We start from the raw sequence: 26,468 nt of genomic DNA, 5'->3' as shown, positions 1-26,468 counted from the left end.
GATGTAGGGAGGAGAAGAAGAAGAAAGAAAAGGAAAAAAAAAGAAAATTATGGTGGGAGTATGGACAGAAGAGAAAAAAAAAGGGAGAGATACAGAGGAAATACACGCTTAGTGCCCCCATGTTTGGGCAGAGCAGCAGAGTTTGCAGCTAGCTTTCTCTTGAGCCCTGCACTCTGGGAAGGACAGTATCTGTTTAGATTTGTGTCTAAATTTAAACTCTGATTGCTTTGCCTCCCCCACCACTCCCCACCCTCCCTTCCTCTCAACCACCCTCCCTCCTTCCTTGTTCTCTAGTGCAGGGCTGCTCACTGGGCTCTGTCAGTGCTCAAGCTGAGCTGGGGGTTGGATATTATATTATACGCTGCTCGCAGTGTGTTCTTACTCTGGCTGAGCAGAAACTTTCCACAGCTAAGTGGGGAAAGGGTGGGGAAGAACGACTGTCCTGAGGACACCCCTCACTTGCAGGATATGGAGGTAAAAAATTTATTTCAGTAGCCGCGCGTTACTTTGCTGACTTGCTTGCCCCAGAAGTTCAGAATGAATTAGCTCCATCTTTACATGACACTTTCCCACTAGGTGCAAGTAATAATTTCAATTTGCTGTATTAAGCTGTAAATGACCCCTTGGAACTTCATGCACAGAGTTATTCTAAAGTTGCGGGCGGGGGGATAGAAGAAGAGAGCATGTGAATATAGGGGAGGAGTGTGGAGTATCATTCACTTTTGAGCCTCTTCCCCTGAGTTGAAGAAGGCAGTAACCTTCAAGGGCCTGCATCATTTTGAAGCATGATTCAAACACTCGGTTGTAAAATTGGGCACAGGAGGAGGAACTAGCTGATAGAGCTGAAACTTCAGGCTTCATTGGGGTAGTAGTAGCCATACATCTCAGCTGCCCCTTTGCAGGAATGTCCTTTATTTTAGATCCCAATATTCCTTCTGTCCCTTGTGGATCTTGCAATCTCACTTTCATTGTCGAAATCAGAGATTTTTGACTCAGGAAGCAGTGGACATAAGAAACCTTGTTTATGCAAAAAAATTCATACCATATATTTAAGAATTTCTTGTACTTTTCATTGCACCCCCAATCTTGTCCCAGGGAACGCAGGGAGCATGGTCTGATGGTGGGAGTACAGAGATATGGGTCAGGATTCCAGAGTTTTATTCCAAACCCTGCCACTGACTTGCAGCATGACCTTGAGCACAGGGCTTCACCACTCTGTGCCTGAGTTTCCAGTAATACAAAATGGGGGTGATAGTGCTCCCCTAGCTCCCAGGGATGGTATGAGGCTGAATTCACTAGACTTTTTAAAGCACTTTGAGAGCCTTAGATGAAAGTTGCCATAGAAGAGCAAAGTATTATTTATTGTTATTAATTAGGGCATAGAATATAGAGAGATTTGAAGTTTTGACAATTCTAACAATGACAAAAGATTTTCTCATTCATTCCTCTGCAATTACAGATCTTGCTAAGTACCTTATTGTATTCTTTCTGGGGAAATAAGTTTTGCATTAGGCCCCAGTCCTAGTGGTGAAGTGGCTCTGAGCACAGGAGACACGCAGCAAGAATAGGGAACAGTGTTCCTTGGGCACCTCCATAATTTTTCTCTGAATATTTCCACTGTGCAGTTCACCTTGGGAGTTCTGCTAACTCCCAGTTGCTAAACCAGCTCCTCTGCATGCTTGGATTTCCTAAGGGCACAGGTTAAAGAGCAGGCACCTTCAGTAGAAAGTCCTCAAAAGGCAGTCAGACCTTTGGTCACCCAGGTTTTATGTGTGGAGCAGAATCAAGCAGTGATCACACTAACTCAAGATGAGCCATGTTGCAGGGGTCACAAATTAAGTGGATTCCTATGGGATTGTGGATTTGATATAGCCAAGCCTGGGTCATTAACTGTCCTTAAGTTACAGTTAGTTTTATCGTCTTTCATTGTACAGCATCCTGTGATGTCTTCTGTCTGAGAAAGGGCTTTGTTGTTTGTCTCATAAGCAAAAGAAACAGACTAAAGGTTATCCAGGGGTGATTCTCAGCCTGTTAGGAAACTGAAAATATATAAAGCTATAAAGTCAGACACTCGTGAAATTCAGGGGCTAGTAGAAAATCTAATATAAAAAGTACTTACTATGCAGGAAATCACATGCTTACGGGCAGACTAATACTTAGAGCGGGAGCAGACATTAGGTCCCATCTAATCCATTCTCAACCAGCACAGGACAATGTGTTTTCTAGTGTTTCATGCAGTTGTGTTTTAAAGGTCACAAGAAATGTGGCTTCCACTTCCTTTGGGAGACACACAAGGCCTACTAGATCTCATTATCAGGAAGTTCTTCCTCAGATTTAATCTAAGATTTTCCTTCTCTTGATTTTTCCCATTACTCCTAGCTATCTCCTTTTTACCACCATAAATTATTGTCCTGCCTATACTTTTACTTGCTCCAACCATTTGTAGACCATCACATCTCCTTTTAGTTATTATATTTAACATTTAACAGCACCTTTCATCTTCAAAAACATTTTACAAATCATAAACTAAGTCTCTCAAACCATTGGAAGAGAAGTTAATACTGTACACAGATATTAGGCCACATATGAAGCCAGTGGCAGAGGTAAGCTCAAAGACTCAGGAATTCCCAGGTCCCTTCTCAGTCTGCTTCTCCCTCATTAGAGCATTTCACAGACCGCTGGGTCAGAATATAGTGGTAGATACAGACTTTTGTCTGAAGGATCCATGCTTAATGCATCGGTGCAACAGGAACAAGAAGTTCTGTCATTTTCCCCCTTTGCCAGACAGTTTGCTTCAGTTGTAGAGTTCAGAGCAGTTATGTGCTCTGTAGCTGGTATAATTGGCAAGCTCTTCACGCTAAAGGGACAGATGATGATTACCAGCACTACAGAATGAGATGGGCTACCTCCAGATGATTGCCATTTCCATCAGATCTCCAGAACCTTTAGAAGAAAAATAGCCAGGGCTCACTTGCCTTGTGTGGTTTTATTGCTGCTGTTTTTCTTTGTGTTTTGTTGCTAGAATCTTATCCAGTCTGCCATCAGGAACATACTGAGCATTTAGTTAGGTCAGCTGTTTTACAAACAAAGATGAGTTAGCACCCCAAGTAAGGGAGAATACAGCAAAGTCCAAGGTTGCCAGTTCCTATGGTTTCACTGTGAGTTTCATGATATTTTGTTTTTCTTAATGCCCCCGCTCCTGGAGTCAGGTTTAACCTAAAAATTTCGTCTTTCATTTTTTAAAAATAAGCTTCTAGCCTTCATGGCTGCAGACCAAAGCTTGAAAGTGTGAATCCTAAAAGGCTCCACCTGCAGACTGCAAATAAAGAGAACTAAAATGTAAAACACTTGGGGTTAGCAATACTGAAAGCCAAACTTCCTTCAGGAGTACATTCACTATATTTTCTCCCCAGGACCCACAGAATTGGGAGTAGGGGAAACATGCAGCCCTGTTACTTTGTAATTACTTTAGAAGGTTTGGAGTTTGGTCTGAATAAGCAGCCTCAAGTTCAAATGCATTGTGGAACTGTAAGAGCCTCTGAGCTTTATGAAACTCAGCTGGAAACCTTGTGAGATTAGGCCTCTTGTGGAACAACCTCCTATTGCTGGTTAAGTAGATTATTGTTATGGCATTTTCCCTGCCACTCTTATGCTGGAGACTGGTAGCACAGAGGCACATAAAAGTTACAAATAAAGTAGGCGGAAGCAATCCAAGTCTCTGAGCTTCAGTTTGTTTTCTAGACTAAGGTGAAAAGTGGTTCTTATTTTCTCTAAACAGTGGGAATGCAGCTGACAACTTTATTTTGGGGACATTTACCTATCCCTTTTCTGTATCCCTCAGCAAGTTTCATTTCTCCTCCTGTTGGTGTCTATTCCTGTCTCCCTCCAGGAAGCTGACTCCTGATGGGTTCTCATTTTGCCATGCAGGAGAGCAAAAGAGTACTCTGCTCCTTTGGTAGCTCATTTGGCCACTTCATTTCTGTGGCTATGTACTGAATGGGTTCCCTGTCCCACAGCCTGTGTTCTTTCTGCTTTGGGGCATCCTCCACAGGAGGCGTGTACAGAAGCTGCTGGGCTATGGGTTCTCACCTGATACAGGCGGGGCATTGAGTATGAGAATGACATCAACTCCTTACTTCTGCTACTGCCACAAGAACCCATGGTGGCCTGTACCCTGGTCCCAATAGGTGAGATAGTGGGGAGAAGCAGAGGAGTGGAAGGAATATTCTCTCAGCCCTCTTCCCCTTTCCTCCCACATGAGCTGTCAGACTCATCATCAGAGTCCAACACAATGGCTCCCTCTGAAGGGAATACAGACAGACTTACCTTCCTATTTAACTGCACATTCAGACAGACTGCGGCAGAGAATAGCACTGAGCTCTAGTCTACCATTACTATATTATACTAAAAATCCAGGGGGCTAAAGCCCTCTCCCCAAGCCCCAACACTGCTGCAGAAGCAGTTATTCTGTCTCTACTAATAATTGTTCAGCATCAGGTAGAGCAAGGACTTGAATGTGGGTTTCCTGCAGCTCAGATGATAGCTCTAACCACTAGGCTATTGGTTATTCTGGCTGGTGGTACTCTCTTAGGGCATGTTTACATTTCAAAGTGGGGATGTAATTCCCAGCTCAGGAAGATATACCCATGCTAGCTCTATCAAAGCTAGCATGCTAAAAATAAGAGCGTAGCCACTGCTTGAGCAGCTGGAGGGGCTTGGCACCCTGAGTACACTCTCGTCCGAGACATGAGGCATGTTCCCAGGGTGGATAGCTCAATTTTTTAGTGCAGGGTATTTAGTGCAGGGTATTTTTTAGTGCAGGGTGGCTAGCTCAATTTTTTAGTGCACTAGCTCAATTAGAGCTAGCACAGGTATGTCTTCTTGAATTGGGAATTACAACCTCGGCTCAAAGTGTAGACATACCCTAAAAGTCTCATTTTCATTCTGATGAGAAACTAAAGCAATTTTTTAAACTGCAGCGGTTTTATTTTTCACAAAACAAAGTTATTGTTTTCCAACCAGCCCCAGTATAATCCTATCAGCCTCCTGAGCCAAAGATTGGACAAGTCACTCTTCTCCAGCCCATCACCACTTTTTAATAGGCTGAAAGTGTTGCAGTTGAGCAGCATAATACACTTCCTTTAGTGAGTGAGTACATCAGCTCACCACATTTCAGGCACCTGTGTGTCTGGAGAGTGGAGAAGGGGAAAAGTCAGCTTGCTTTATACATACTGTTCGTGTGGGTCTAGGAAATCCTGTGACCCTTCCTCATGGAAGTGATGGGATCAGTGCTAACTAGGGCATCAGTCTGTAATTTTGTCAAACAGTGCAAAATTATTTCCCCTTGGATGATCCTGTGTGTGCAAGTCACAATTCTAATGATAGTTGGGGGAAGGCGTGCGTGTGTATGTGAGATCCTGTGTTCTTGCTTCACAGTTCCAATGACAGTTGAGTGCATGAGGCAGTAGGGGAGGAGGTTTGAACTACCAGCCCTGCAATCTGGGATCTCCAGCAATAATAAAGACTGTGTATGCAGAACGTAAGAGTCTATTCTAATGACAGGGCCAGCTCACTCTCTCGCAGCTCCTTTAGCTCTGCAGAGTGAAAGCTTGTTCTGGTCTGTCAAGTCAGCAGAGGTGACTTGAGGACAACCACATTCAGCACTGAGATGATGGGAGATCTTCCATTTACTGCAATGTGAACACTGCCTGCTTAAGCTAGGGTGGAATTTGGTCCACAGGGAGCATATATATTGTTTAAGAAGGGCTATTTTTACTTAGTTACTTGGATTATATTACTGAGTCATTATTTAGTCTCATCTCTCGGCTATTAGTCCAAGGCCTTCCAAAGTCAATCAATGCAGGGCCCAACTGATCCACCAGCTAGGAGCCTCATCCAAGGAATGCTTTTACGTTAACAATTTTCCAGCCTATATCTTTGTAAAATCTTATTGCCAGCACAGGCAACATAGTGATGCAACAATACTGCCAGCAGGAATTGCAACAGGGTTATCTTTCCTGATATTGTCAACTAAATAGAACTGGACCAAATTATTTTCACTTACATGCATATAGCTTCACTGAAAGGATTTAATGGGTGTAATGGAGCAGAATTTGGCCCTTGGTAAATATACTATAAAATAACTATGGGTGTCCTCTACTGAACAAAGGAAGAGGTTTCTCCAGCTTTAGCTTCATGACAGTCTTTACAATTGGAAGGAAGTGCACTGATGTTGTACAAGGTAATTCCATGGTGGTACTTCTCCTTTGGACAATAGTCTCCAGTTTTAGAACTATTGTTCTAAGAAACAACAAAAATGATGTTTAAGTAACAACATTACGGTTCTTGATCAGAGCATATCTTGTTACAAGCAACTCTCTGGTTGTCCTTGTCATAGACTAACAGATGCTGAAAAAGGTAACTCAGTGGCTATGCTGGCCACCACATGTGGGCTGTTCGAGATAATACCATAGTTGCCTTTGCAACACAATTTGTTTAATATTAGTACTTTGATTTCCTTGGATTAAAGGTGATCTAGATGGGCAAAGTGCTTTCTAAACAGAGTGGATGATCACACACTGTCCCCACACTGAAATTGCTGAGACTCTCACCTGCTGTAATGGCGTACAGGCATATCTCCTCTCATTCGAAAGGACTGCTCAGTGTGAGGCGTGGCCCCAGGAGCAGTGGGCCAGCATTCTCGCCCCTTTTTTGTGTGGAGAGGCCCAGAAGACTGACTTTGACTTGCCAGCCACAGACGTCACTAACTATACCCGGCTGAAGGCAGAGATCCTAGCACAATCAGGGATGATGGCCGCGGTACGGGCCCAAAGGTTCCATGAGTGGAAATACCAGGAGAATAAACCTCTGAGGTCCTAGCTATTCGACCTCATGCACCTCACACGGAAGTGGTTACAGCCCAAGGTATGCAGCCTGGAGGAGATTTTGGAGACCCTGGTCATGGACCATTACATGCGGGGACTGCCACCAGATCTCCGCAAATGGGTAGGCCAGAATGATCCGTCCACCTACAACAAGATGATCATGCTGGTAGAAAGGCAGATGACAGCCAGGGAATTGACCCGACTACCCAAGGAAGGCCCCTTTCGAAGCAAGCACCCAACCCAACCCTGGAAGGGTGGGCAGCGAAACCCCTGGGGAGTCCTAGGTGGAAGAAGGAGGGAGCTGAAAACCAGCAGGAACCCCAGAAGGTCAGGAATGGCCTGAGTCGGGCAAACCCTGGGACTAAACCCCCTAACCCATGTGATGAGGGAATGACTAGAAGTAATTATAGATGTTCTGCATTGGGGAGTGTCCCAGCACCTATAAGCCTATGCAATGTAACTTGAGGGATTGGGAGGTCCCATGCCCCTTCTTCCACCTCAGAGGGGTTGCATTAGCCCCACATAACTACACCAGGCTGGTAAGGATAAATGGAGCAGAGACTACCGCGCTTGTGGACTCTGAGAGTGCTATCATCTTCATATTGGGTAAGCTGGTAAAAAGTAGCCAGCTGCTACAAGCCAAATACGTAGCAGTGACGTGCATGCATGGGGCCATTACCCCACCATCCCGGTGGAGACAGAGGTTCAGGGGACCCGAGGTGACAGTGAGCATAGTTCCTAAACTCCCATATATTGTAGTCATTGGGAGGGACTATCCAGGGTTTGATAATTTACTCCCCCTGGAGAGGCTGGAGGGAGGTGGGGACCCTGAGGGCAATGACTCGTCGCCAGGGGAATGTCAATCCTTGATGTTTATTTGCTGAGATTTCTTAGGATCTGTTCTCATCTCCCCAAAAGACCTGGAAGACAAAAAAAAAAAAAGAAAGGAAAGCCTTGGGAACCTGGATCCTGACCCAGGGCCATAAGACTGCCCTAGTAGGAAGATGGACATGAGCAGCCAACAGAGAAACTACCACCACGGAAGGTGAGCTGGAGGCCAGCCTCAGCCGTGACGGCAGCAAGCCTATGGAAGAAGCAGAAGCCAGCCCCTGGGAGCTTGGGCAGATTAGTCCCAGGAGAAAGACTTTCAGGCGGGTCCAGGCAGAGGACCCCAGATATGATAATGCCAGGAAAAAGATGGCCGAGATAGATGGGATACCCGTGGATGGGAAGGTCTGGAATCCAGGACCTCACTTTACAGAGTGGTGCCAATGCAGGAGCAAGAGATACAACAACTTCTGGTGTCACGAAAGCATCAAAAAGCCATATGTGACTGGTTGAATCACAGAAACTCTCTTGGGAACTGTCAACTCATGTTTCAAGACTACTTCTACTCCTGCTTTCCCTGCCAGTTCGGGACCCCAGCACCCTGTCTTGCTGAGCCAGACACACCCGTTTGCTCCAACAAAGACCCAGGGTCTGAATTACTTGCCCCAAATCTGCAGAGTTAACTGAAAGTAGCTTACAGAAGTGTTCTTGTCACTTACGCTCAGATGCCCAACTCCCAATGAGGTCTAAACCCAAATAAATCCGTTTTACACTGTATAAAGCTTATACAGGATAAACTCATGAATTGTTTGCCCTCTATAACACTGATAGAGAGATATGCACAGCTGTTTCTCCCCCTCTCCCACCCAGGTTTTAATACATACTCTGGGTTAATTAATAAATAAAGAGTAATTTTATTGAATACAGAAAGTAGGATTTAAGTGGTTCCAAGTAGTAACAGACAGAACAAAGTGAATTACCAAGTAAAATAAAATAGAATACACATGTCTATGTCTAAGAAACTGAATACAAATAAAATCTCACCCAGTAAGCTTCCTTACACAGACTGGTCTCCTTCTAATCTGGGTCCAGCAATCACTCACACCCCCTGTAGTTACTGTCCTTTGTTCCAGTTCCTTTCAGATATCCTTGGGGGTGGAGAGGCTCTCTCTTTAAACAGCTGAAGACAAAATGGAGGGATCTCCCAGGGGGTTAAATGGACTCTCTCTCTTGGGTGGGTAGAGACCCCCTCCTGTGCAAAGTCCAGGTCCAAGATGGAGTTTTTGAGTCACATCGGCAAGCCACGTGTCCATGCATGACTCAGTTTTTACCAGCCAAGCCACATTCCTGGGAAGGCTCAGGTGTGAATTGTCATCTTCAAGTTCATTGTTGGATTAAGTGGTTTTTGATTGGGCACTTTTCTCAAGAAGCTGACAAAATGCCCTACTGGGCTAGTTAAAATCAAGCCAGTACACAGCCAATATTCATAACTTATACAAAAATGATACATGGATACAAATAGGATGAATACATTCAGTAGGTCATGACCTTTACATAGACATGTTACATGGCATATGTAGCCTAAAACATATTCCAGTTATGTCATATATATACATTCATAAGCATATTCCATAAAGCCTTATGGGGGACACCGTCACATCATATTGAGCCTTGCCCACAATCACCTGTTTGGAGGACACCTAAGGGTAGAGAAAACCCAGGCATGGATCCTGAGGAGGTTCTTCTGGCCAGGAATACACGAACATGTCTGGCAATACTGCACTTCTTGTTCAGAGTGTCAACTACATAGCCCTCGCCCACACTTGCGGGCCCCTTTGATACCTCTTCCAATAATAGAGGTATCATTGAATGCATAGCCATGGATCTGGTAGGGCCCCTAGAGAAGACAGCTCAGGACCACTAACATGTGCAAGTTGTACTGGACTATGCAACCCAGTACCCAGAAGCTGTTCCCCTACGCAACACGGCTTCCAAGACAAAAGCTGAGGAGCTAGTATAGATGTTTGCCCAGCTTGGGCTACCCAAGGAGATATTGACTGGTCAAGGGACACCTTTCATGTCCAAGCTGATGAAAGATCTCTGTTCGTTGCTCCATGTATAATCCCTATGGACCTCTGTATACCACCCACAAACAGATGGCCTTGTGGAAAGATTCAGTAGGACCCTCAAGGCCATGATCAGGAAAGTGGTGAGCCGGGATGGGAAAGATTGGGATACCCTATTGCCTTATCTCATATTAGCCAGGGTGGCACCCGTATAGTAGTTCGAACGGGTTTCTCTCCGTTCGAACTACTATACGGGTGCCACCCTGGGGCATATTGGATATAGCCAAAGAAGCCTGGAAAGAGCAGCCAAATCCCAGAAGGAACATAGTCAAGCATGTACTGCAGATGAGGGCTCATATAGCCCAAGTTACGTCCATTTAGAGAGAGCACAGGAGACCCAACGAACCCATTTAACCACCAAGCAAAGCTTTGATAGTTCCCACCAGGGGATCAGGTGCTGGTACCCACAGCAGATAGTAAACTGTTGTCCCAGTGGCAGGGACCCTGTGAAGTGATCGACGCCATGGGGGAGGTGAACTATAAGATGTGGCAGCCAGGCCACCGGACACCGGAGTAAATTTACCACATCAGTCTTCTAAAACCTTGGCATGATCGAGAGACATGCTTAGTCATCCAGGAGGCCCTTCCCCTTGCTTACGTGAGCGAGTGAGGATATCACCCGACTTGATGCCGATCCAAAAGATCAAGGCAGCTGACATGATTAATCACACCCGAGATGTGTTCTCTATGAAACCAGTGCAGATGACTGAAACCTATCAGCATATCCACACGATCCCCAGAGCCAAGGTAATATTGAGACCCTACCGAATCCCAGCAGCCAAAAGAGAAGAGATGAAGGCCGAAGTAAAGAAAATGTTAGAACTGGGGTTATTGAAGAATCTTACAGTCAGTAGTCCAGTCCAATCATTTTAGTGCCTAAATCTAACAGTACCACGAGATTCTGTAATGACTTTCACCAACTGAATGAAGTATCCCAATTCGATGCATACCCCATACCATGCATCGACAAACTGATTGACCAACTGGGTAGTGCCAAATTCTTGACTACACTGGATCTGACTAAAGGTATTGACAGATTCCTCTGACCAAAGAAGCTAAAGAAAAGACAGTGTTCTCCACCCGGGAGGGGCTATTCCAGTACACCGTCTTCTCTTTTGGGCTACATGGGGCATCAGCCATATTCCAATGCTTCATGGATAAGGTCCTGCACCCCCATAGTAGTTATGCAGCCACATACCTAGATGATGTCATCATCCATCTGCCAGACTGGGGAACCTACTTAGAGAAAGCTGAAGCAGTACTGCATATCTTAAGGCAGGGTGGCCTCACCACTTATCCTGCTAAATGCACCATAGGGCAAGTCCCCTAATGGACCTGGTAAAGGCCCGAGGTCCAGACACGGTGAAGTGGACCGACGCAGCAGAGGGGGCGTTCACATACATTCAGACAGCCCTCTGTAATGATCCCATACTCATAGCCCCAGACTTTAACAAGGAATTTATTTTACAAACAGATGCTTCCGAGGTGGGGTTGGGAGCTATTCTATCACAAATGGTGGAAGAAGAGGAACACCTCATCCTTTACCCAAGCAGAACGATGCTCTCAAGAAAACAGAAATACGCAGTAGTCGAAAGAGAATGCCTTGCTGTCAAATGGGCCATGGAGACATTGTATTATTACCTCTTAGGACAGAGATTTACTCTTGTGACGGACCATGCACCCCTCCAGTTGATTCAGCGGAATAAGAAAAAGAATGCAAGGGTCACCAGGTGGTTCTTATCTCTCCAGCTGCTCCAGTTCTGTACACAGCACAGGGCTGGATGCCACCATGACAATGCTGATGGTCTGTCACGAGCACACTGCCTGGTGTTCCAAGTTGCCCAACTCTATGGTATTCAGCCTCGCCGTGGGGGGGAGAGTATGTGATGGGGCAAGGCTAGATGGCTATAGGAAAGTAGTGGGAGACAGATAATATTAGCCCAAGACTAAACAAATCCCTGTTACCAAGGTAAGCAAATGGCAGTTGCTCCAGGTCAATTAAGACACCTGGGGCCAATTAAGATCCTTCCAGAAAGCAGTGGAAATAGCTCGGTTGATTGGGACACCTGAAGCCAGTCAGGGTCTGGCTGAAACTAGTTAAAAGCCTCCCAGTAAGTCAGCTGGGTGGGTGTGTGTGTCAGGAGTGGTAGGAGGAAGCCATGCTGCTGGAGAAACTGGGTAGTACAAACCCTATCAGGCACAAGGAAGGAGGCCCTGAGGTAATGGGGGGAGAGGGAATTGTACCTGTCCTGTTTCAAAGTCAGCTACCAAGGGTTGCTGCTATTAGGGTCCCTTGGCTGGAACCCAGAGTAGAGGGTTCCCTCCCTTTTCTCCCCCCTTTCCCCCCATTGCCGATTAATCACGGAGACTGTGCAAGCGAGGATTGCTTCTTCCCACCTCCCTTGCTGGCTTATGATGAAAATGGCTCAGTAGGCTGTGACCTTTGCCCCTAGAGAAAGAAGGACTATGCGGAAGGTCACAGTGAGTCTCTGAGGCTAACATAATCTGCCTGGAAGCATGGGACCCACTGAGACAAGGTCAGAGCTTTGTCTCACAGTCTAACTAATTCCTTACCCTCCTTACACCTATCAGTTATTAGAAGGATTCTTCAAGAGTCCCAAATTGCTTCATCTCCTCCAAACTGTGCCTGGGGCCTCCCCTGTACCAGAACTACACTTCTTAAGGCAGGAAACTCGTCTATACATTTGTACAGGACTGAGCACACCAATACTTGATCAGTACAGTTATACAAGTGTATTGGATTGCTGCTTTCAGTTCTGGAAGCCTCAGCATCAGGAAGATGTAAACAAAATGTAGGGTGTACAGAGAAGAGCATCAAAATGTAAAGGGCAAGAAAAATTGACTTATGAGAATGGAGTTAAGTCACTTGGCCAAATGGTAAGAGGGAGAATGATAACTGCCTAAATATATTTGAAGGGTGTAGATCTCATGGTAAGGAATAATTTAGTTTACTGAAACAGCAGTAATTCAATGAAATTACGAAAAGGAAGATGTTGGCTTAATAGCAGCAAAGTTTTCTCGCAGCAAAATCTATTATGTTTTGGAATAGTTATCCAAGTGCAATGGAAGCCCCATCCCTTGGGACATTTAAAAATAGATTGGACAAAGCACTGGAAAAAGAGACTGTCAGGAGCTATTTTGAATTGAGTTGGAGCAACAGCACCGAGTAGGAGTCTGATCCTGCAAGCTTCCATGGACCCGTGTACACTTCCAAGTTGGTCAACTTAACTACATTGCTCAGGGTTGTGAAAATCTTCACGCCCTGTGTGTTGTAGCTAAGATGACCTAAACCCTGGATTAGACACTGCTAGGTCAGAATTCTTCTGTCAACCTATCTATGACCTCTCAAAGAAGTAGATTTACTCAGGTGATGGAAGAGCCCCTGTGAAGTTAATGGGTGCTCTGCCCACGATTGGCTTGTAGGAGCAGCCCTCAGAGGACCTAGCTGGTGTGATGAGATTATTGCCACTATCTATGACTTCATCCTGCTCCCTCAGATTGTTAAAGACTTGGAAACTCTCACATATAGGAAACATAACTCAGAAAAGAAACATGTACAAAGTTTACAAAAGCCTGGGAACTCTTTATTGCATATGCAAAAAGATCAGGTATTACTCTGTCTTCCTTTTTCCAACTGCTTTCCATAACAGCAATCTTTGTTGGTTACCAAGTTCTTGAAACATCTTCCTGGCTGGATGTCATGTTTACTTTCATGAAAATGAATTTTTCCCCCCTTGAGTTTATGCTATAGGTTTCCCTGGAATTTCAAACCTTTAGTCTTGCTGTTATTAATCTGTGTTTGACTTGTGAAAAACACAATTTAATAGTTGGGTTTTTTTTATACTCCATTTAAAAAAAAATAAGAATAAGTGGCTAATCCAACAGGTCCCAGAGTAATAAAGACCCACCCTGTAAAGAACACAATCTCTTCCAAAGTCTTTTTCCCCTGTGAGGTAGGGGGACTGTCAGTGCAAACCTCCACTCAAGTTCAAGCTATTCACTCAATAATTATAATAGTGTTCAGAAAAACAGGAACAAACGTGAGAAGGCCCCTGCATCACTGAACAGAGCTGAGTGGGAGGTAGCAGAACACATGATGATAATATACAAAACCTTCACTAGTACAGAATGGAAACAGCAGCTTTAGTGCAGTCCCACACCAGAGCCGAAGTATCATGAAATCATAGAAATGCAGGGCTGGAAGGGATCTCAAGAAGTCATCTCATCCACTTCCCTGTGCTGTGACAGGATGAAGTAAACCTAGACCATCCCTGACAGGTGTCTGTCCAACCTGTTTTTAAAAACTTCCAAAGATGGGGATTCCCAATCCTCCCTTGGAAGCCTAATCCAGAGTTTATCTATCCTTATTGTTAGAATTTTTTTTCTAATATATAACCTATATTTTCCTTGCTGCAGATTAAGCCCATTCCTCCTTATCCTCTCTTCAGTGGACATGGAGAACAATTGATGATAGTCCTCTTTATAACATTCCTCAGCATATCCAAAGACTGTTATCAGGTCACCCCTTACCCCATCCTTCTTTTGTCAACGTTAAATATACCCAGTTTTTTTAACCATTCCCCATAGGTCAGGTTTTCTAAATACTAGATCATTCTTGTTGCTCTCCTCTGGACTCTCTCCCATTTGTCCACATCTTACCTAAAGTGAGATGCCCAGAACTGAACACAGTACTCCAGCTGAGGCCTCACGAGTGCTGATAGAGCAGTACCATTGCCTCCTGTCATCTTACATATGACACTGCTGTTAATATACCCCAGAATCATATTAGCCTTTTTGGCAGCTGCATCACATTTTGTTGACTCTTATTCAATTTGTGAGCCACTATAACCCATACATCCTTTTCAGCAGCACTATTACCTAGCCAGTTATCCCCCATTTTGTAGTTGTGCCTTTGATTTTTCCTTCTTAAGTGAAGTACTTTGCACTTGTCTTTATTTAATTGCATCTTGTTGAATTCAGACCAATTTGGCAAGGTCATTTTAAATTGTAATCCTGTCCTCCAAAGTGCCTGAAACACCTTCCAGCTTGGTGTCATCTTCAAGTTTTATAAGCATACTCTCTACTCCATTATCTAAGTCATTAATGAAATATTGAATAATACCAGACCCAGGACTGATTCCTGTGGTAGCCCACTAGATACGCCCCTCCCAGTTTGACAGTGAACCATTGATAACTACTTTTTTAGTACAATATTTCACTCAGTTGTGCACCCATTGTGACTAAATGCATCCCTCTATTCATACCCTACACACTATTGTAATAATCTTTGTACAAAATTTGCCTTGTGAGGTATCATTTGAAAACTAATAACTCGTTGGTCAATAATATCATGGTGAAATGTGTGTAGCAACATTATATGTAAGATTATATACATATGCTGAAATTATGACTAACGTGTTTACCAGACAAGTCTGGGGAGGGAGTAAACCTGTTCCTCAAAGATAAAGGACAAGCTAACTCCTCTAGCCAGGTGTCATCAATGTTGATTGGCACTTGCCTGTCAAGCACCATTCTCTGGCAGCAAAGGGGAGGGTTCAAGAACAGATGGATCTGCATTTTAGCAAACAACAACATGCAACTTCTTTCACTATGAGACTCCATTTCTTCATTCTCATAGTAGGAAGGAACTTTATTTAGGGGTAACTCTCAAGAAAATGCATTTCATGGTGTGACTGGACTATAAAATTGAGGGGCAAAAATACCCCAGGACCAATCTCTCTCTTTTACCTAAGAAGACAAAGGAACCAACCTTTTGATATTGGGAGGGACCCTGACATGAAAATTTGGTTAGCAGTGTTGCTGGAAGCATGTGGTAAAGATTTTACCTTGAACCAAGTCTAGTTTGTTAAGTTTTAGCTGCTAGAAAGGATTTTATCTTTATTTCTATTGTAACCATTTCTGACTTTAATGCCTTGTACCTGTATTCACTTAAAATCTCTCTTTGTAGTTAAACTTGTTTTATTTTTAATCAAAACTAATCCAGTGCTGTATTTAAACTGAGTTTTTTGGTAACTCTGTTTAAAGTAGCAGGCTGCTGGATATTGACCCTTTAGCAGGGGCAACGGACCTATAATATCCGAACTGTCCAGGACAGGGCTAGATAGTACAGAACACACATTTGGGGGAATATTTGGGATTGTGAGTATGTTCGGGTCACCCTGATAGTAGTAAACAAGGCTGCTGGAAGCCAGAGTGCGGCTGGTGTGTTTCTGGGGTTGCTGGATCAGGGCTGTCGCTATATACAGACACTCAGGGTGTGACCTGAATGGTATTTGGCTGTTTGTGAGCAGCCCAAATTGAGAGCTACTGCAGCAAAGCATTGTGAGGCACCCAAGGTTTCAGGGAGGTGGTGACACAACCCCTCACTGGTCTGGAGTGTGCCTCAGAATGTAACAGAGGAACCACCTTATAGTAATTTCCTCTAGACCACATGTCCCTAGTTTGCTTATGAGATTGTCATGTGGGACTGTGTCAAAAGCCTTACTAAAATCAAGATAAATCACATCTACAGCCCACCATCCACTAGGCCAGCAACCTTGTTAAAGAAGGAAATTAGGCTGGTTAGGCAAGAGTTGCTCTTGACAAATCCATGTTGGCTATTCCTTATAACCTTATTACCCTCTAGGTGCTTACAAAAAGTATTATTAACATTTATTATTTGTATTACTGTAGCTCCTAAGAGCCCCAGTCATGGGCCAAGACCCCATTGTGCTAGGTGCTGTACAAACACAGAACAAAAAGACAGTCCCTGTCCCAAACAGCTTAAATACCTTGCACCTCATCTCCATTCTCAACCTAAGGCCATAGTGTCCTCCAAGGTATTTAAGCTGATTGCTAGGGATATCCACCCCATTTGACATCAAGCCCTGATCGATCGATCTCACATGACCTGAAGCCAAGAGAGCTCTTTGCAGATGCATACTTTCTGTTCCTTTTTAGGAGATTTGGATCATAATTTGTAGCAGCTTTGCTAGTCAAGCAATCTGTTTTTTAGTCTGTAGATTCCCACAAGGTAAGATTGAAACCTTTAGAGACGCTTTTTTGTCAAGCAGCTCATGGGAAAGAAAACCCAACAAGTAATACAATCATCTAGTTAAAGACTCCTACCATTCTGCATTTACTCCATCCCACTCTCTGCAACTTAACATTGTTTCTTATGCTCTCTAGAAGCCTAAGTATAATTTTTTCACTACTTTTCTTTCACACATAATTTTTAAATTAATTTGTGCAGGTGAAGAGTGTTGTCTTGATAGCCCTGGAGACTAATGTTCCCCATATTCCCCACTAAATATGCATAGCACAGGCAGTGACAGCATAAGATGCTCCTGCAACATGGCTCCCCAGTGCTTCAAATTTTACCTGGAGATCCTGTTTCTGGGGAGAGGAAATTTTAGTCCCCATTCAGTACTTGGCCTTTCTGTCAACAAAAGGAAATTTTATGGTTTAAAGTACCCACTAGGAAAGTACTGTAACTGTTTAGTTATAATACATTTCAAAGCATTTTAAGAACATTAATTTCTACCTTTAGAGGCAGGTTGTGAGAATGAATTATTTTATAGTTGGGTTAACTGAGAAACAAAGGATAAGTGACTTTTCTCAAGGCTACAGTAGGAATCCATGTCAGAGGCTGGATTAGAACTCAGGAGTTGCTGGCTCCTACTATTCTCCTCAGATCACATTTCACTCAGTCATTGTGGACTTGTTTGCATAGGAAGATTATTGAGCCCTGATGCATCATTAGAAGTGCCCCCTCAGATCACATTTCACTCAGTCATTGTGGACTTGTTTGCATAGGAAGATTATTGAGCCCTGATGCATCATTAGAAGTGCCCCCTCAGATCACATTTCACTCAGTCATTGTGGACTTGTTTGCATAGGAAGATTATTGAGCCCTGATGCATCATTAGAAGTGCCCCCTCAGATCACATTTCACTCAGTCATTGTGGACTTGTTTGCATAGGAAGATTATTGAGCCCTGATGCATCATTAGAAGTGCCCCAAAGTAAGTTTAAAGTGTTTAGGCCCACATTCTCAAGAGGTACCACTAATTCTGGGTGCCCAATTTGACACAACTAGTGTAGGGCCTGATTGCAGAGGTCCTGAGAACCCAGAACTCCAGTTGAAGTGAGTGGGAGTTGTAGGTATCTGACACCTCTGAAAATCAGTCACTAGCAGCCAGATCCTTAGCTCTGCTATCAGCTCCCTTGAGCTGTTCGAAGGTATTTCAAAAAGATCTTCCTTGTTTTAAAAACTCTCTATAGACTAAACTTAACATTGGCACAGAAAGCTAATAAGTTACATGCATACCGTCACTCTGACCACTAGGCTATATCCTTCCCCCCGGCCTCCTTTGTCTTTGTATGTCCTCTTTGTCTGCACAGGAAGAGCATAGTCTATCTGTTCTTATGAGTGATCCTTGGTATAGTACTGACTATATCTTGGAAGCTACAACAATGTAATTAGTTTCAGAAATGAGCTCTCTCTACTCCAGTCTCTGCTTCCTCTTCTTGTCTACTGTCAGCCTCCTCTTTGTCGCTTCACTGAGCTGTATAACTGTTGGTGTGAGAGCAGAGTAATATGCAGCTCCACTCATCTGAAGCAGCCTTTCTGTGTTTCAGTCTCCTGAAATATCCAGCTCATTACAAACCTCCCCTGATTGCAATTTCTCCATTGCCTTTATCTGAGGGATAGAGAAATTACTGAGCTTTGCAATGTATATGAGGACACTGTTTGTTTGAACGACATTTCTCAAAATGAAGTTGTTGTATACTGCTTAGGCCAAGTTCTGCTTTCAGTTACATCAGTGGTATTCATTCTCTTCAAAGCACTTATTCTAGGTTTATGTTTGTGTAAGCGAAAGCAGGTTTTAGCCCAGAATTGTTCCTACAGTTATAATTCCTGCTAGAATGGTTTAAAGTATCATTACTCTTTAGATAATAGTATTTTTCCCCAAAAAGGGTAAAATATAATTATTAATCAGCAGAAAGCTACTTTGTTTACAGAGGGAATGTGGTCTAGTGGTATACACAGAGACCCAGGGCTCTTTGGGTTTATTCCTGACTACCAGTTCACTTACAAGCACACATCCAAGTTATCCTTGGCAAATTTACTTACCTTTTGTACCTTGGTTTAATTAGCTCTAAAACAGACATGATGCTTATTTCCTCACATGTGGGGGGGGGGGCTGTCAGCCTCAATTAATTAGTGTTTGCAATACTTGGAGATCATTAAACAAAAGCTGCTACCAAATTGCAACCATAGGGGCCGACTCTGTGGGTGCTCTGGGGCTGGAGCACCCATGGGGGAAAAATTAGTGGGTGCTCTGCACCCACCGGAAGCCAAGGTCCCCCCTCCTCGCCTTCTTATCCCCGTGCCAGCATGCCAGGTCCCCGTTCCTCTTTCTCCCTCCCAGCACTTCCTGCCACCGAACAGTTATTTGGTGGTGCTTAGGACTTTCCGGGAGGGGGAGGAGCGGAGATGCAGTGCGTGCTCAGGGGAGGAGGTGGGGCGGGGCAGGAACTTGGGGAAAGGGGGTGGAATGGGGGCAGGAAGGGGGCGAGGACGTTGGAGAAGGGGTAGAATGGGGATGGTGTGGGGCAGGACCGGGGCCGGGAGGGGGGTTGAGCACCCATGTGCAGAGAGGAAGTCGGCGCCTATGAGTGCAAACATATTAATTTAAAAGCAACAAAGAGTCCTGTGGCAACTTAAAGACTAACAGATGTACTGGAGCATAAGCTTTCGTGGGTGAATACCCACTTCATCAGACGTTATCCCAGACTGCATTATTCTCCCCCTACATGCAGAGATTGTGGATGGGGTAAGTGATTCTGACAGTGTTCCCAGGGACAGGAGGTATCTGACCTCTGCAGAAGGACAAGGGATTAGCAAACAGAGGAACAAGACTGGGGAGTGCATATGGAGAGACACTAATTCATTTGGGTGAAAGCTGACAAGTTGTATATATTTCCCAGACCAAAGCAGTCAGAAATCTTATATCAGTTAAACAAAAGTTTGGTAGCCAAGCAGGACCCTGTACATGGGAAGGGACAGGCTGGGAAACTCAGGAGTGGGGGGTGGGGTGATTGTGGTTCAAACTGTATTAGCTAAATGGGCAATGTCTTAGCAGAGTGGTTATTAATGCTCTCCTTACTGAGCACTGCCATCTTGCCCTGATTTACCTTGCAGAAAATGTCAACAGCATGGACACCTCAGTGACAAACCCCATATACCACCAATAGAGTCTCCTGTTAATGATTCCAAGAACATGGAGATGAAGCAATAGGGACCATCTCAGTCTGGCCATAGTCTTTGCAACAGCTGTTGTCAGCTGCAGATAAAAGCTGCCAGCACTGCTACATTAGGGGTAGGATCAGTGTTTGTCTCTCAAGAAGAGTATGAGGCAGCAGGCTATCCCAAAAACATGAGTATCTCTAGATTCCTCAAGCTTCACATGTCCTCAGAAACCTCAGTACCCTGCTAGCTTCAAGGCCTTTTTTATAGAGGATCAAATTATTTCTTGTCCCCAAACCACTCGAAGTGTGTGCTTAAGTATCTACAGAAGTTTTTTGTCCGCTTGTGTCGAGAGCCAGTCTTGCGCCTTTGAGTTACGGTGCTCATTCCATCTGCTAGGGATAAGCAAACCAATATGAGATTAGGATTTGTATGTCAGGAAGAAGAGGTCTTCCTGAACTGTGGTTACAGGATGACTTTAATAATTGCTAACTATTCCTTCAAACTCAGGAGAAGAGGCTTGAGTTTGAAAGTCCTGGGGACTAGGAGCAATCAAGTGTGGTGCTTTTGGAAAGGGATCCTGGATCTTTAATTGTTCAGGAAAGTTACTGGTAAGGTGATGCACTGAGTCTCATACAATACAGGAATTTAGCTGCCAGAATTATGGATGCCTCCTTCCCTCAGTTTGACTTCCCAGTAAAGGGAGACCTAAGCTACCTCTCAACCAGGACATTTTCATCTAGTCTAAGATTATCTTATTTTCAGCATCAAAAACCAAGATTTATTTTAAAGTGTTCTGGTTTCACTACTGCTAGTTTTTGACTTAATAGAAACTAGTTTTTAATTTGTGCCAGGGCTTGCCAGGGCTGAGCCTCGGGACCTCTAGGCTTGGCAGTTCATAACTCCAGAATCTCTGGGCTTGCTGCATCAGTCATGAATGTAAAAAAATTGCTTGAGCCCCGGCACCTCTTTCATTACAAATTAAGCACTGATAGAAACACATGCTTATTTCTCAAAGGAATGGAGTATTTCTCCCCCCTCTGGCACACACATACTATCTTAGCATTCTAAATGATTTTATCACAGAGCCCTGACAAGTGCAACTAACAGTCACTTGGAGCAGGGGAAGAGTTTTGTCAGTGTCCCTATTCCTTGGGCTTCTCTTTACTTCAAACACTGTTTGTCACACTGAACGCTCATTTCATTAGATTGTTTGTTCCTGGTAAATAGAGCAATTCTACTTATTATGTAATTCTAAAAACAAAATGTTTTGATCGATAAAGTGAAAAGCCAGGACATTTCAAATATCCCAAATGAAGTTCCTAGGACCACATAAAAACAGGACATATGGTCACTTTAATCTAGTGTGTCCTCATTATGAAAGTTACTTCAGTGGTCCTTCTTAAACTACTGAGGGCTCTTTCACTTTGAAGAGTGCATATGTGGGTAGGGAGTTGCTACTACTAGGCTTTGGCCATTCAGTTTTGTTCCAGTATGAGAGCTCCTGGGATCCCAATGCCAAAGAAACTCAGTCATTTCCTTTCTCCTTTCTGTCAGACATGAAGTTCCATTACAAAATAAGGGGCTGGAATATACTAGCTTGGCCCAAATCCTCAAAGGTATTTAGGCTGCTAACTTACACTGAAATCAATGGAAGTTAGAAGCCTAAATACCTGTGAAGATCTGGGCCCTTATACTTTAGCTATACTCAGTGATACCAACTCCCGAGTCTTGCAGTATTTGTTTTTAGGTCATCCCTTCCCTCCTCCCCTTTTTTTCCTTTCCTTCTTTCCTTAGTGCCTCAGCTCCTAGATTATCTCAGCTTTCATTTAAAAAGAAAAAGTAAGCTTCTATCTCTCGTGGTTGCAGAGAAAAGCTTGGAAATGTGACCTCAGTGCATGCCAAAAGTTCAGAAAAAGAACCCAACATTTTAAAAATCTCATGATTTTTTTAACTCTGGGGGGTGGCAGTACTGCAGACTGAAGAAATTAAAAACACTTCTCCACTGAGGAGAGAAGGGGCAGGAGGGAGAAAGGTGGAGAAGCCCACTGCAAGAGGGCATCACTGAAAGTAGTCTGTTAAATTAACTGTCAGGTACATTCCATGTGTGGACGTACAGCCTGTTTGTGCCTTGTCACTACTGATATTTCTATGCCTTTGTCCGACCAGATTCAGCCAAATATGAGCTTTATTCACAGCCCTTTTCCTGTTGCCTGAGAGGAGCTCCCCTAGTGGTGTCTCCGTACTGAAGGGGAACTTCTGCTTGTCCTGCACCTGGGAGCAGCAGCATTGGGCCCTGAGTGAAGGCGGTGCATAGGGATAGTGCCTGAACCTTCCACTACCTTCCTAAGGCTTTCAATGATTCCTCCCCCTTGGCTGAGAGGGAAAGCCTTTATTTCTGAGTGAGCCTAAACCACCCATCCCAGTACCCACAATATGTACCTTCCCAAGGCCACTTCCTTTCCCCAAAGACTTTGGAGGTCTGTCTCTAGAGGCCTAAGCCAAAGGAACTCCCAACTTGACCTCATGGCTACTCATTTGTGTACTCTAGGCTCTCTCAATAATAAACATTTGCCTCTTCTATCAGTATATTTTGGCCTCTCAGCACAGGCCTTTTCCATCTTCATTGTCCTCAAGTGACTCCCATCTGTGCTCTCTGGCTTCTCCCAAGAACCTCTTCCAGCTGTGCACAGTACTATTTTTTTCCAGAGGTAGCCTCAGGATTCTAATCAGCACCCAACAGTTTCATCCATTAATACTCTCCCACCTCTTTCATCTGTACCCTAAAACTTTGGTCAGCAATATCTATTCCCTTTCCTATCAATACCTTTGGGTCCCTTTCTCCAGTATACTCTGGCTTGCTTTATTAATATACTCTCCACCCCTTTTTTCTTCCTCACAGATTTTGAACCTTGAGGTCCTAGGGAAGATATACGCAGACCCTATGTGTTAGGTAGGTCTCAGTACTTTATTGGCATACAGGTGATTGTTACAGTATACAGGCTATGCTAGGCAAGGCTCCTGTCACAGGAAGTGCATACTATACATATAGACAGATATAATAAACAGTCATTGGGGACACAAAGGGTTTGTACTTTTCCAAGACAGGATGTTGACTGCCCTCTAACAAATATATTGTAGTATATGCATATTTAAGACTATGCTACAGTTTTCAAATAAAAAAGCTGTCCATTTCAGTCAAGACCATTTACCCAAAAGAATGGATCCCCCTTAAGGAAAGATGAACACAGAGACAAGGAGTAACAGATAATTCACTAGGAACTAAATAATCCTGTGCAAATGCTAGGCTGGCCTGGGCATGAGTTTGTGACAAGTGGAACTCTCACATTAGGGAACACTGTAACGTGTTGGTTCTTTATTAGTGCAATGTGATCTGGAGGAATATACACAGAGCTGGGGATCAGGAGGTCTTAAATTCACATCTAGATTTTGTCTTGGACTTAGTGTGGCTGTGGGCAGGTTGTTTACCTTTGTCCATCAGTTTCTCAGTCTGTAGAAGTGAGGTAGTATTACCCACATGCCTTATGAGAATGTTGTGGGTATTAGTATACACAGTGCTTTGATTATGTAGGAACTATGGAAATGCTAAGTATCATTATTACTAATGAAAACAATTTATGTTTCCATCTTGTATTTTTCACAGCTTTCTTTTCTAGTTTTGCTAATCTCCACAGATGTTGTTTAGGCAGCACAGGCCTTATGCTCCTTTGACTTACATATCATGGAGTGAAGAAAAGCATAGAAATCTACTATAAATCTAGTCTCAAAAGTTTAAGCACCAGCCAAAAACTACTGGGTAGCTGGCATACCCCGCCTATATAAGACCCTTTTTAGTGCTAATTGTATTGAAGCTAGGATACCAGATTACAGAGCTCTACAAAGACAGATAGGTGTCTTTGTCTCTTCCACTTTGTGACCATACCACTATTTCAGGAGGCCCTAAGGCCAACATCAAGTCACTAAACTGCCTCTCCTAACTAATTAAGCTTAGATTTCAGTCACATTTACTCTTGTGGAACAAGAAATCTAGCTGGAAGATAGACACCTTTCTGTGAAAATTCAATTTCTGAGCTTGCATTGCCACAGCAAGTCTGACACTATGTAGCATTAGTCAGTGCACCTACTTACTAGTGGAAAGAGGCCTCAACAACAGGGAGAATGACTTTATCAGAGGATACATTTAAATAGAACTTGTATCATGTATTTTAATTACAATGACCATTTTCTTTGAAATAGAAAAGCTGCCTAGTATTTTTACAGTTGCAGTTTCCTGAAGTCTACAGATGTTTCCTATAAGTCTGCTGGGAAGGGCAGAGCAGATTATTTTGCCTCAGCTGCATTCAGCCACCAAGGTTCTCACCACTCCATACCAGAGTCACTGCCGGCATAAACAAGAACAGCACTATTCAGATCAGTGGAACTGCAACGGATTGTGTGACACCATTGGTTAAACAGTCAGGAGGAGTAGAAGTCGCCATAGTTGGTGAGGTTCATCATTAAACAGAACCACATTTTTAAGTATCAAGTCCATGGCGTAACTAGGAGCACTGGTGTGGGGGAGCCATAGGCAATCTGCCTTATGTTCCTCTGAGGTCATTTTGACAACAGGACCAAAGAAGGAGCCCTAAGCAAGTGCCATCTTCCAAACATATACAAACAGGAAACAGCTTTGTGATAGAGTCCCAGTAAGAAAACCATTGGGTTGTTTCTCCTAGCCCCTCGTATTTGGTGACACAGGCTGATTGCACCATCAGGAGTAGGGACTGCTAGTCACCAAATCAGAACAGTGCCCTGTAGGGTTACAACACTGTACAAGCAGGTGTTCTCCCTCTACTTTTAATAAACAAAGGTATGTTCATGCCTAACATACCTTAACTATTATAGCTGCAGCTAGCACCAATGCTTTGGCAAATTCCCGCTCTTTAGTAATTTCCCCCAGTGTTGGGTTGTCCTCTTTTAGAATGTTTTCCTGAGATTGTCCTTCTGAGTGCTGTCTCTTTAAATTTGGCAGAACCAAGCAGCCATAGCTCTGCCTCAAAAAGCAGGAGTTATTTCATAATGAAATATTGTTTTTGACAACAGAGTTAGTATGCTCAAGTGTAAACATAGTAATAGCATGGATTCCAGCACATGTTGAGATATGTGGCAATGAAATGGTAGATGAGGAAGAAAAAAAGCTTTAAAATGGAGACATTGATATAAAGATTCCTTTCCGTAAGCAGGAATTTAAAAGTTTAATTTATAAAGGACTTAAAAGGAATGGCCAAATTTTGGACCAAGGAGAAAAGAAGTATACCCCAAAATAAAGGATAATGTGCTATTCCAGAATTATAAAAGGATCAATGAAGTACTCGTATTTAGACTGCCAACTGGTCACTCTGGTTTGGTTTGAATAATTATTTATATATATTGAATAGACACAAAGATGGGCTCCGTAACATATGTAAAGTCAAAGAAACATTCATCATTTGATATGGGAGAGTGGTGAGTGTTCCAATAAAGAGAGGCTGTTTATGAAGAGTTTAGATCAGTGGTTCTCAACCCACAGACCACTTGCAGCCCAATCAGCACACAGCTGCTGCCCATGTGATATCCTCAGGGCCATACAGGTAGTGTATATATTGCATAGATGAGACCCACATAACACATAGAAGCCTGCATATGTGGCCCACAATGGTAAATAGGTTGAGAACCACTGGTTCAGATGATGTTAGGTGACAGACTCTACTATAAAGGGCCTTAGTGAAAGTATCAGGAAAGTGGGGTAACATTAAAAAAACTCTACAACATTTTTTAAGGCTATAGAGTAGGATAAGACAGTAGTGGCATGAATGAATGAAGAATATAGTAGGTGGTGGTTATAGACTCAGTAAATGAATCTGCTTTGTCATAAAGCAGAAGAAGAAGCTGTAGTTCCAAAGTAGCTATGTTGTAAGTAGGAGGTGCTTGTTCTTTTGCCTCTTCTGGCTGATTAAGTATGTTTTATGTTTTCTCTTGGTCATTGCTGCAGATGTAGAATACTCTTATGTTAACCATTGTAGGGTTCTTGCCTATGAGCTCAAATACTGTAACTGTGCTACATGGAGTTCTCAGGAGAGAAAAACCAGGATGAGACTACTGGAAATCTGTCGCAAAAGTTGGATTTTTTAAAAAAAATCTTTCAGAACACATGAAAACACTAGTGTGTTTAGTGGAATATTACTATCTTGAATAAATTTAAGTAATATTTAATTTTTTTCATTCAGTTTGGTCTTTTTAAAAAGATCCTCTCCCCGAAGTCTTTAAAGTGCACTTTAATATGCTCATCAAAGAACTTCCCCTTCCTCTTTTAAACGTA

The 26,468-nt window shown here is 43.4% G+C and overlaps 1 protein-coding gene across 2 annotated transcripts in view; it reads left to right on the top strand.

Annotated features, from left to right (window-relative positions):
- Window positions 1–26,468, top strand: part of RCSD1 (RCSD domain containing 1) — a 368,022-nt gene that overhangs the window by 317,473 nt on the left and 24,081 nt on the right. Inside the window, exon 2 of one of the 2 annotated variants that reach the window (XM_075073011.1) lies at window positions 372–474. In XM_075073011.1, the coding sequence (XP_074929112.1) occupies window positions 469–474 (6 nt within the window). In that variant the 5' untranslated portion in view covers window positions 372–468. Of the gene's footprint in view, window positions 1–283; window positions 475–26,468 lie in introns of those variants that run through there. The other variant, XM_032777422.2, reaches the window with a different exon arrangement.

Source organism: Chelonoidis abingdonii, chromosome 1 (genome assembly GCF_003597395.2).
Source record: "Chelonoidis abingdonii isolate Lonesome George chromosome 1, CheloAbing_2.0, whole genome shotgun sequence".
Lineage (NCBI taxonomy): Eukaryota > Metazoa > Chordata > Testudines > Testudinidae > Chelonoidis > Chelonoidis abingdonii.
Note: the sequence above shows the minus strand (reverse complement) of the source record. Positions and strands in the feature narration are given on the sequence as shown.